At 40.2% G+C, this 12941-nt stretch overlaps 1 protein-coding gene across 3 annotated transcripts in view; it reads right to left on the reverse strand.

Annotated features, from left to right (window-relative positions):
- The window catches only part of COL28A1 (collagen type XXVIII alpha 1 chain), a 62773-nt gene that overhangs the window by 38632 nt on the left and 11200 nt on the right, over positions 1-12941 (reverse strand). For all 3 annotated transcript variants that reach the window (XM_077304787.1, XM_077304786.1, XM_077304788.1), the window contains exons 8-11: positions 12395-12421; positions 11920-11964; positions 9650-9694; positions 6340-6393 (exon numbers count right to left, since the gene is read on the reverse strand). In XM_077304787.1, the coding sequence (XP_077160902.1) occupies positions 6340-6393; positions 9650-9694; positions 11920-11964; positions 12395-12421 (171 nt within the window). The remainder of the gene's footprint in view (positions 1-6339; positions 6394-9649; positions 9695-11919; positions 11965-12394; positions 12422-12941) is intronic.

Below are 12941 nucleotides of genomic sequence, written 5' to 3' on the forward strand. Positions count from 1 at the left end.
TGCAGACATTATGGTGGCCTTTTGTGTTTTTATCATCATTGTTTAACATTATAAATTGTTTTGAGTTCCGTATGGTAGAAATTGGTTAATAAATGCTTTTAATGATAAATCAATTAAAATGGGAGTGGCTCTATTGGTGAAAGATCTTATGATGCTCCTGCCCTCAGTTACACTCCACCAACATGAACACTCCACCTGCAGTCACCCCACAGTTCCTTCTTTGAGACAGATCAAAAGAGGCCCATGACTCATATCAGCACAACATCACGTGGATGCTTCAAATCAAAATAGTCCATGTAGGCATGATTCCCTGGGTCCTATGTAGTTATTGCTATTTTGACACTCGTACCTGGGAATCTTTGGATTCATCTCCAAACCTATCCTCAATCAAGATTAATCAAATGCATTTTTAAATGTCAATTTATAGTATTTTATATGTGCATCTTTTGTGGTATCATATGTGGTATCTTTTGTTTATATTGGTTAAAACTCCTTATGAGAAAAATGAGATTTTAAAGATTCTACAAGTTCTACACATTGTTATGTTGAGGGGTTAAGATGTTAATATGCTGAAGTTAATGTTGACTAGAAGTCTTTATTTCCCATCAGCAGGAAATATAAGGACAGCCAAGAATAACATCATATATTTGTGTAGTTTCTAATTTTCTTGGCAGAATTTCTTCTGTAAATACTGTAGCATGATAGGATTTGTGTAATGAGGCCATATAAAGACATTACAAATAATACTTTTTATTCTAAAAAGAAGAGATCATTTTTAATGTAACTAAAGATACCACATTCCAAAAATTCTACCTATGAACAAAATGAAGTTATTAATTAACACACATCTCAAATGGGTTTTAAAGTTTTGTATGATAAATGTTTCAGGTTATGGATAATGGATATAAACTGTATTGCTAATTCATATAGAGCTGCAACAGGCAGTCTCCTGTATAGGTTGATACATCTCATGGTCTTGAAATTATTAGCTCAGCCCAACCAAATGGGATTCCCCTTCAAGGACTTTTTATGCTCCAAATATTTGCTAAATGACTGAAGCAGAACTTTTAATCGGTGGGAGCAAAAGGAAGGAAGGAAGGAAGGAAGGAAGGAAGGAAGGAAGGAAGGAAGGAAGGAAGGAAGGAAGGAAGGAAGGAAGGAAGGAAGAAACCAAAACCCTATTTTTGGCTTGGTACAATTTATTAGAATTTTCTTCAGCACCACTATGATATTAGGATCTAAACCATAAATATAGTCCTCGTCAGACTATTCCCCTTAAGCCAACACCCCAAATCTCTCTGTTGACATAAGATAATCACTTGATATTGGATTTGGCAAATTCCTTGTTAAGTGGGCTTCCTGTATTCCACATGGATGTTCTGTTTCATAGATTTTTCCAAGAATGTTCGACCCAATAGAATATTTCCTAATATAAACACTGGTTTGTTCTTGCTTGGGGTGGGGGGTAGGTCTCTATGCATGTATGCCTGAGTGGAATGCAAAGGGCAGCCCATGAAGGTCAAATAATTTCAGAAGATTCTTCTCAACTGTATAAAACACACTCAATTAGCCTCTTTCAAGTAACCACTGGATTCTTACAGTTAGCATATATGTCACCATGAACATTTTTCTGCATTAAGCTGAAATAAGTGTAACAACAAGTATTTCTGTAAAGAGCATGGGTCCTTCCCCTTTAGTAAGTTGCTTTAAAGTAAACATCTACATTTTAAATATGACATGTGGGTGACAACCTGGCTTCCCCCATGCACAAAATCAGAAACCACAGAATGATAAGATTTCATATTTTGACACTATGCTTCTAGTCCTTGTGGCCACTTAGAGAAAACTGAAAATAACAACACATATTGTTAAGTATAACAAACAAATGAGCAAATGAAAAAGTCCAGCCCTACCCACTCCTTGGAACGTGTGTGATCAGGTAACTACAAAAGCAATCCTAAACAAGTCTACACAGAATCCTATTCAAGTCTGTGCAGTGGGGCTTACTTCCAATAAGGAATGCAAGTTAAACAAATTGGCACAAAACTTACAAATCTGCATTAATTATATTGATGTGCAAAGTTTACTATTGTCACAGAATATCAGCCACTGCAAAATTTAACTTTGTAAGCGTGGGAACATCTGTGGCTATAAATGCACGCTTGCATCATGAGAATGGAATTTTTTTTTCTTTCTGTCCTTAATGAAAATGCTATGCAACAGCATTTCTGCATGCCATATTTGTACTCCCATTGAAAAACCAGCCATAGCTTCTGCAGGGCCCCATTAATTCTGCCATTATTTCAGCTATACAACAACAGAAACATCTTCCATGGAAAGTGACTTACTCTACTGGCCTTATGTTCAGAACAGAATGATTATTTAAACTCTTGGAAAGAGTGGCCATCATATAAATAACTGCCAGACTTCGAGTTCATTCATAAGAGTCTGGAAACTTCATTAAAAAAAAGAGAAGCTGAACTATCTTTGTATAAACAGAATACAACAGAATTTAGAGAGGCCACAATGTCTATCTATCAGAGAACTTGTAGGAGAAATGCACTGACCTTTTCTAGCTGAATGGGTATTTATTGAGTTGTAAACAACCACTCATTTTATTGGGTAATTTCCTCCCAAGCAAGTTCTTCCTTCTGAAATTTAAATAATGTGGAGATGCAAGCCTCAGTCTGGATCAGGCTAATTAAAAAGAGTTGGCTTCCATTGTGCAGTTTCAAATAGAAAGAGTAAACAATGGAGTTAATCAAACATAAATAAAGGCTTGCCAAGTCTTAACTGAGAATAAGCAAATATTAGGCAGATAGAGTCTGCCATATCCTTCAGAGCCAAATTGACTTTGTTAAGCAAAAACCTGTGGTCTGTCTTCATCAGACTAATAAATACGGCGGCTATCAGTCTCCATGAAGAAAATGCTCAAGGACTGCATCTGGACTTACCCAGGGCCACCTTTGGGGCTGCAAGGCTGGGGAGCAAGCAAAGGGGAAAGATTCCCCTTGGCTTGATGGTGGCAGTGAGGAGCCATGTCGGCTGGTTGGGGAGAAACGGAGCTTCAGTGGATCTTGAAGTCATAGTTTCCACTCTGATCTCCCTCCCTCATATAGCCAAGCTTGCTGTCAAGGCTCTGCTTGGTCAACTTCTGCTTAATATGCTTGGAACTGTTTATAACCTTCACAAGTGGACAGTATATGAGTTTTTTTTTTAAAAGAGGTTCCCATTCTTGAACTGGATTCAGTAATCTGATGTTTCTCACATAGCAAACATCAATCCATTTTTCCAACAAAAGCACCATTTTCCAACAATGATGGTGCATGTTATGGGAGGGTGGTGGTATTCCTCTCCTCACAGCAGACACCCTGTGAGGTAGGTGGGGCTGAGAGAGCTCTGACAGGACTGTGACTAGCCAAGATCACTTAGCTGGCTGATGTGGAGGAGTAGGGAATCAAATGCGGCTCGCCAGATTAGAAGCTGCCACTCTTAATCACTACAACAAGATGGTACCCAAACTGAGGGGTCCAATTCTATGGACTCCTTAACAGGTGCCTCCATCAATCCTACTTGCGGAGTAGGAACCTGCCTATGCGAAGGAGGGAGGAAGGAGATGGAATGAGCCCAAACTGCAGCTCTGCCTTCTCTGGGCCACTGCCTAGGAAATTAAGAGAATCAAAATAAAACAAGCTGCCTGCTGCTGATGTTAAACACCCAAACATGAAACACTACACGGATTTTTTTGGAGAGGAATCATAATGCCTAAGAATCTCAGATCTGGGTAACCATTCTGAAAAATCATGGCAATGAAGCAGCAATTTTTAGCTTGGGAATTCTAGGATGCACACCAATAAACATTAACCTTTCCCTTTCCATACAAACACAGTTTGTGCATGTGTCTGCTGATTGATTATCGGTTGCACAAATACAAGTGTATGTTCTGTACACACAAGAGCAAGCAAAACAGCAAATACCGGATAGGAGTTTACAGTAATACATTATATTCAGGCAAACATGAAAAGTCTACAAAGGAAGGATATTTGCATTTATTCCCCCCCCCTTTTTTTTCCCCCTTTCCCGGCTGAAAGACTGAAAAATTGCTTTATAAAAAGATGGCAAACAAAGAACTTTTTAAAAAAGCAAGGGAAAAATGCAAAGGAGGCCAAGATTCCAAAATTGTTTCGTGTCCCAAACATTTTCCACATATAATGCAGTTCCTGTGTGTCTTCAAATGTTCTGGTTGCCTCAGAAACACAGCCAAGATGTTTCACACAATACACACCCACATTTAAGGCAACAGAAGCTGCATTCATTAGACTCCTAAGGACTTGACAGTCAACTGTAATGTGGTGTTATTAACACCATGCATTCTATGGCTAAATGTTTAGCTGTCAAATGTTCAAATACAGAACAGCAGCATAATAATAATAAACATGATAGGGTGCCAGTATTAGGTGAGAGGGGAGGGGACTCCTGAATTCATTACCAACAACAACTTCCATTTGTTATATTGCAAACATCTTTTCAAATTCAGAGAGAACTTCAAAACCTGTTTGCAACTCTGCCGGGTAAGAAAACAAAAAAGCTTTACAAAGAATGTAAAATATTTTAGGGGATGTGTAAGGCTTCTTGTGGCCAGTAAATTGCACATTTTAACTGATCTAACATAGCTTGCATTAAATTTATTAAAAGAGCTGATGCCATTTCAGAAGAAGAAGAAAAAGAGTTGGATTCTTTGTGCCGCTTTTTCTCTACCAGAAGGAGTCGCAAAGCGGCTTACAGTCGCCTTCCCTTTCCTCTCCCCATAACAGACACCCTGTGAGGTGGGTGAGGCTGAGAGAGCCCTGATATCACTGCTTGGTCAGAACAGCTTTCTCAGTGCTGTGGAGAGCCCAAGGTCACCCAGCTGGTTACACGTGGGGAAGGAGGAGGAAATCAAACCCGGCTTGCCAGAATCAAACCCAGCTCATCAGCAGAAATGATGTGCTTTATCTGCAGTATACTCTATTGTGATGTCACAAATCTATATTAGCGGTGACTCTGCATTAGCAGTGACAGGGGTAAGATGGTGCCAAGGGTACCAACTTATCTACCTGTTTGGGTTACAGTTTATTCAGTCTGAGGGCATAAACAGGGAGAAAGATGCTATACGTTCCGTAAAATAAATTACAAAACAATGCTATCATCCACAAAATTAGCTTCCCAATGAAAACATGCATGTTAAACAATAGTACTCTATAACTTTAAGGCAACCAGGGCTGATTGATAGATCTGTGGGTCCCGCCGTATGACATCTGGCTGCCTGTTCTTCCATCATAAGCTGTTAATGGCATGATACGGGTAGTGGGATGGGAATTGGGGAGTTGTTTTTGGTTTTTTGTCCACTATCTGCCTTGCTTTGTCATTTGTGTAGTTTGATTGTTATGTTTTAATAGGGGTATGTGTTGATTTTAGTGTTTTTATTGTATTTATTATTGTAAAGGCCTTTTATTTGTAAGCCACCCCGAGCCGACTTGTCGAGAGGGGCAGGGTATAGTTTAATAAATGAATAAACCCCAGTATGGAGGCTACTGGGTCATGTTGAAGGGCCTTGGCCTTGGGTCACCTTCAGCAGATGGCCACTGGATCCTCATTACTTTTCAACCTGCAGTGAACCTCCACCATGTTATATTAATTTGGATAGGCCCTATTTGTTCTAACAGCTGCTCTAGCCCCTGACCTGTGCAGGTATCCTCTGGGCCCCGACTGGCAATCATTAACACTTAACAGACTCTCTCTATTGCTCCATGTTTCATGGCTACTCTATTAAGCAGAATTATTCCTTTATTTAACTCTGTTCTACAAGTACAATAATTTCTGGTCTGCAGCTGAAAAAGTTTCCCTTTGAACTGAAACACACCATTTGCCAATGCTCATGGCTTCAATGCAAGAGTTTGGGTGGTTTAACTTCCATCTTCTGCCAGATGCAGCAAAGTCTGGCATCTGTACACAGTAATAGGTGGAGCTTCTACAAACAGATCATCAACCCACTGAAAGACAGAAGGTCTCAACTGACACAGCTGAATTCACTAAAAGAAAACAAAGTGAGAGGGATGCAGTGGTTTTCAAAAACTGAAGCATGGGTTCATTAAAATTAACATGTTGCATCTTGCCTCGGGTATGGATTATCAATAGCAAGCTTTGCGTGTTGTATTTTAGCCATAGAAAAACATCTAGGCATGTAAATAATTGCTAAATGATTCATATGCACATGGAATTTTCCAGTTCTCTCTCTTTTGACAGTAGCTCTGCACTTTGTTAGACCTCATATAAAATTACAAAGCATGCATATCTTACCTTTTTTCCTTGAATACCTTTTGGACCAGGCTCACCTGGAGGGCCGGCAATTCCCTTAAACAAAATATCAAAGGCAATGCATGATTTTTCCCAATGGACGCTTAAATAATGACTTTGTGCAGTTACAATAACAAAACACAACCTCTACAATTGTAAGTGAATCCTTCTAAAAAACTAGGATCCAGTATCTGTGCACTAATTTTTCATCCGTGGTTTTTAATTCCATCCTACTTTCCTAACAAGCCTCCCTTTCAACATAATTCACTTATCTACACACTTTAAAATGAAATTATGACATGGAAGCAAAAGGTAAAGTTCATAACAAAAGTAATCTCCAAACCCAGGAATGAATGGGTTTCTGCTCCTTTATTGTTCAGGAATGTCATTCCACCCCTTATAAATTCCAGATTCTCTATGAACATTTCTGAAGTTGATTTCAAAAGTGGAGCATCTATGTTGCATCTTTCAGTCCCTCCAGTTTGTTTGCACATTTTCCCTCCCATTCTGCATTACTGAAAAGCAAGCACACATTGGGAGACCCTTCAATGAATGGGAAACAAAAAGCTCCCCGATTATCACATGAATCCTACGCTTAGTTAATCCATTCTAAACCTATTGATTTCAATGGGTCTAGAAACTGCATCGCATTGCACTAATATGATTCCACTGTCACTGCATGTTTTACTCATGACTAGGCATTATGGCTATCATAAAACATCAGACTGATATGAAAACAATACTACATCTGCAGTCAGAGAGACGCCAGGGCACAGTAGAAAGACTCTGCTGCCTATCCTTAGACAATTAATTTGCAACTAAAGGGCAGTTCACCTCCTTTGAGGTTACGGTGTGAGAAGAAGGCTCTAGGGCAGTGGTCCCCAACCTTTTTATCACCGGGGACCACTCGACGCTTGACAATTTTACTGAGGCCCAGTGGGGGGGGGAGTTTACTCCTCTACTCTCAACCACTGCCGTAACGCTCTCTGATCGCTATGGCAATGTTTAAACATCCCTTCAAAATAAGATACAGACACGCCACAACAATGAACATAAGGAACATTTTATTTTCATGGAAATTTTAACTCATGACAATGACAAATCAATGGGAACCCTGAGTGGCTCACCTCCAATTAGTCAACGGACCACATGTGGTCTGCGGCCCACAGGTTGGGGATCGCTACTCTAGGAAACAGCACCAATTTTGAAACACTTTGAAACAATTTCCAAAGCTTGATACCAGCAAGTCACAAAACCCATTCAGAATATGCTAGTACTTTACATATACCCTGGAAGTTGACCAAGATTTTTTTGTAAATAGATTTGGAGCAAAGATGTTATAGATTTGGAGCTGAAACTGAACCTGCGTCAATCAAAGATGAAGCCGATCTACGGCTAATCAATATATCATAGATAATTAAACTAGAACCTAAATCTTGGCTAGGATGCAACCATATAATAACATAAGATGCTAGAATAAGTTGTTCAAAGCACTGAGAAAATCCAGTTTCGGTTTCCCCTGAGGTATGAACAGGATTTTCCTGTGGCATAAGGCTGTCTACCCTGAGAACTCCTCTCAGTCACCGGAAAACATTTATGGAGAAATCTTAGACATTTCCCTGCTGGCTCAAAGATGAAGGAATTGGGAGGTGGGGGGGTCAACAGTTCCACTGAGAAAGGCAAAAAAATGTTCTCACAGTTCTGCTTCAAGCTACACACTGTGGTGCAGGACAAGATGGTGACCTTTTGAGTAAGTGACAAGAACCAAGAAAATGAAAGGAGGTTCCCCTTGAGAGCCATAATTTCAAAACAAAGTAACAGGAGGCCAGCTGGAAGGCCCGAGAACGTGACAGCACAAACCCCACAGTTGACTAAATTCCTAGGATACGAAAGTCCTCATGCTAGCAAGCAAGAGCACTCTGGTACTGAACCCTCAAGCCCAGCATCTGTCTTCTGGTGGAGGAAGGCCTGATGCCTCCAAGAAGCCAGCAAGCAGAGCAACAGGCCCTCTCTGGTCCTTTGTTCCCCTCATCCAATGTTCAGCATGCTGCTAAATAGGAACATGCCATCATGAACATGGGTTGATATAATATCATGAATATGGATTGATATTATCAGTCACCCTTGTGCTGAAGAATGCACTGGCTGCCTAGGCACATGACTCAGAGCCAGTGAGGGGCCATCTCTACTTGCCAGCTCACCGATTATGAGCCTCTTGAAAGCACTGCTGCCCATGCCCCTTTGGACAGGGAGGCCGGTGGCAATTAGAGAGCCAAATTTTTAAGTCTGACACTTAGCCTTTGAAATCACTTGCCCCCACACCCGTACTAATAGAAATGCATCTCAAAGGTTGGTTCCACATGGAGCTCTTGTCCTGCCTCAAACTGTAGTCATTCTTTGGGGGGCTTCCACACAATACTGTCCTGTTATCCCCCTCCTAGATTTTATCCCACTCTACCGCAACTTTACGCAAACCTACTTTGGTAGAATCTTCCCTACAACTTCATATCCAAAACAAATTTGGGGAAAGTGTGAAGTGGAGAGTGCAGATTTCTTCTTCTCCTTACCTACATCTACATCCAGCACCATTTCTCCTCATGCCCGCCATCCCTGCCCCCACCATCACCACAGGTGAGTTTTTTGCTATTTTTGAACAGTCAGTAGTAGTTATACTGCTATAGAGATACACTATAGTAGTATCTTGGCTAGCAATAACAATAAAGGCAAAATGCCTCCTGGAGACAGGATGGAGGAAGGGTATGATCAACAGGAGAGGAAATCAAAGGGAGGAAACAGGGAATCGCCCCCATGCAGATACCACCAAAGGAGGACTCAACTACATGGGATCCAGGAGATACATGACTGGATCGCCCTCTGTTTTTATTTTGACTTCAAACAGCCACATATCTTTGAAGAAGATCAGAAGAACAATGCTAAATGAAAGGGTGTTTATGTTTTGTTTTTTTGAAAAATCATTTTCCCTGGTGCTATTTTTCCTGAGTTAAATTTTCCTTTCTCAAAGCTGCTTCTGGCTCCACAGCAGGGGAAAAGGGGATTCTTCCTTCTTGCAAAGGGATGGTTGTTTAAATTAGGGAAACAACATAGTGGGGAGGGATAAATCTTGTCTCCCCCTAGAACTCCATCTATAAGCCACCTTGGACTCCCTTACAGCAGCTTTTGAAAATAGTGGGAAATCTGATCCAGTCATCATAGATTCCCCCCCACACACACGACATCACAGGACTCTGAAAATAATACAGTCCAGACATAGCCAATTAGCTCTGGGAGAGTCTCTAGTATTAAACAGACTTACCTGAAGGCCTCTCGGTCCCTTCGGGCCAAATGGGCCTTCCTGCCCCTGTGCAAATGAAATCACAGAATTGTATAAGTAAAAAAAAACCTCTCATTCAATCATATAGTTTTATAGTAGCACTCAGGCAGTGCTGCTTGGTTCAGCATGTTTCTGGGTCGTTTTGAAGCTGCAGCCTATCCCAGTATGCCACACTTCGAAATCAAAACTAGCTCAGTTGCCATGATGGATATGGGAATTTTTGTCATCAGGCTGTTATCAGAATTCATAACACCCCTAGGAAATTAAAATTTCTGGAACCTCTTGGCAGAAATCACGACCACTAAACCTGTTTAAAAATAGGTTCACCGGAAAAAGGAATAACTATGGATGAAATTCATTCATTCATTTACAAACAGTATATAAGATATTTTCTTTCCCATCCCATTTCCCATAGGAATTTTGGCTGCAATCCTATACATCCTCACTTGGAAACTCAGTGCCCACCCTCACCCTCACCCCCCAGTGACTGTAATTTCTATTAGCAAAATACTTGTTCCAGCACCACACCTGATCTCACCCTAAGTAAACACCCACCAAATTGGGCGCCATATCTTTTGTGCAACCTCCAAACTCCATAGGAGAATATTTCTTCCATCCCAGACCCAAACACTTCATGGGAAAAGCAGATAGGGAGGCAAGGGCAGAGATGCGTGGATTGTTGTGGATGCCTTTCTCTTGGTCCTCTGGAATGGGGGAGGGGATGAGGCACATTTTCTCCTTTACTCATTTCTGCTTGCTACTTGAAAAAAAACGCAGGCAGTTCCATCACCAAGACAACAAAACTATTAATAGGGATACATAATCTTGAGCTCGTTCTCTGTAGACTCATCTAGTGCATCCATATCCGAAATGGATTCAAGCAATCAGCAGTTATTTGCCCTGTGAACTATTACAGTGTGCTGATTGGCCTTTAGAGATACCCAGACTTCTGAGCAGTAGGAAATGCCAGTAAACACTGCTGCGCTCCAGGCTGTAAATCAATCTTTTTTTATTAGATAGAAAGAATGAAGCTGTGCCAGGACATACAACAGGGCCATCCGTTATATTGCTATGCCCATCTGTCCAGATTGAAGATGCACTTCTGAATACTGAGACTGTGCTCCCAATCTTTTAGTCTGTATTTCTGCAAATCGTGCCCCATGTCTAGCTATTTTCCATTGGCATGATCTTTGCCATTCTGCGAAAACATTCTTGATTCATGTTTGGCCACGGTCTTTTCATCTTCTTTTGCAAGTGGGAATCCTGTGGGTGATGAGAAACCCTGTACTGTTCAGTCTCTTCAAGTGCTTAATCCATTATGGCTTCTAATCCTTTACAGATGTCTAATTTCTTTTCCATCCTTGTCCTTAATAAAAACTGAGTGACAGACAAGCTCTTTCTTTACATTTCTGCAATCTTGGCATATGGCTTCTAAGTCCAATTTTCCTGCCAGCTGCTCTTTCCTTTCCTTTTATCTTAGCACACACACATTTCATAGGATCCCCTACTTCCATTATAGGCTGCTAGTGTAAATTTACACTGTGGATGTGCAGGCTAACCATTTTGACAGTTCACGCTGATTCCTTTTTAGCAAACCACACCATCGCCCAATAAGTGTATTTTGGGTGGTCCTGTAGCTTTGACCACAACCCAAAAGGCTGCCCATAAGAGCCAAGTTTATCCTCACGGGATGGTATTCCTTGCTGTTGACACTGGCTGACAATTTTTCAGAGTCGAAAGCAGTCCAATAGAATCTAGGCTTGCCTGTATCGTGCATGCATCCTTTGTCACACTGATCAAACACATTTCGCAGAATTTTTGGAATCAATACAAAATTCTGCAAAACCTAGAAGCAAATGTAGGAAGAGGGAGCATACCATACTCATAGTCCTCTGTCTTTCAGACTGCACTGGAAACAAGATCTTGAGCCAAGAGGCATGGCAGGATAAAAATGTACCTGTCATCTGGTTGGTCTCAAAAATCAAATTGATCTACTGTTTCCTCCTGAATCAGTTTTTCTTTCCAGAAGAGTACACAAGCTTTCAAGATACAAAACAACTGTCCTCCCAATATGCACTGTCAATAGTTTTGTATAAGTGGAAAGTTCTCACATCATCGGATCTGTTTCTGTGACCATAACTATTTGTTCCTTAGTCACCCTTGGCCATTTCATGTTAGTACAAATTCAGAACATGAGCAAAACAGACACTTGTTTAGTAGCAATAATCAACTGATACTATTTTTCAACTTACTCTGTCTCCTTTTACGCCTGGTATCCCGCAGTCTCCTTTGTTACCCTACAAAAATATACATATGGTTGGCATGGTTTTATAATGATATTTTTACAGAAATATTTATTATAACAACTAAAAATACATTTATGTCATCAGAAATGGTGATGCTTCCAGTACATAGGCCTGGCTGTCACATTCTTTGTGAATAACATTCAGGATCCAAGATGCAGTGCAACATAAGATGATGCATAACTTAGAAATCAGTATCAGATCAGATTGTGACATAGCAATTACCTGCTATCAGAATACAGAAGCTGATGGTACCAAAGACCCTTGAACTTAAGGCTGTTACTCAACCTCTGCTACTTTAATCCTGTTCCATTCTACTGTGACTTGACAATCCATACCTAATAATTATAGTGTAAACTTCTCATTACAATTTGAAATACCCTACCTAATAATGTGTCAATGAATCACTTAATGACAATCTTACCTTTTCTCCCATTAAGCCAGGACTTCCCTGTTTGCAAGATAATGATGATAATAATAATAAAGTTATTTGATTTTGTCTAGTTAAATATGAACATAAAGAATATTTCAGGCTCTTTAATCAGAACAAAATGGGCAATAGTAACCAGAAGAGTTAAACCGGGGTTAAAAATTACAATGAAAAGAATTGTTGTTAAAATAATGGATCTCTTTCCAGAGTTTTGTGTGTATTTGATCTAAGCACCAAGTTTTATGTACATGGAAATCTCCATTAATTTTGAACTATCGAGCTAATCGTAAGCAAAGGAATGAAGGCCCAACTTGGTTCCAACTATCAAAATGTACAAGGGCGTGAAATTGTTTACATTAAAGTTTAAACACCGAAGAAAGAAGGCTGGGGCAATCATGGATGTGTGTTTATACCTACTTGTGAAGAAACCATCTGAAATCAATGCAAATAGACCCATCTTGCACCCATGTGCCCTATATGTCCAGTGTATTAGAACAGATGGCATCTGTCTGAAGTTGCTCAAACAAGAGAATTATTAAAT

The sequence above is a fragment of the Paroedura picta genome, chromosome 11 (genome assembly GCF_049243985.1).
Source record: "Paroedura picta isolate Pp20150507F chromosome 11, Ppicta_v3.0, whole genome shotgun sequence".
In the NCBI taxonomy this organism is placed as follows: domain Eukaryota; kingdom Metazoa; phylum Chordata; class Lepidosauria; order Squamata; family Gekkonidae; genus Paroedura; species Paroedura picta.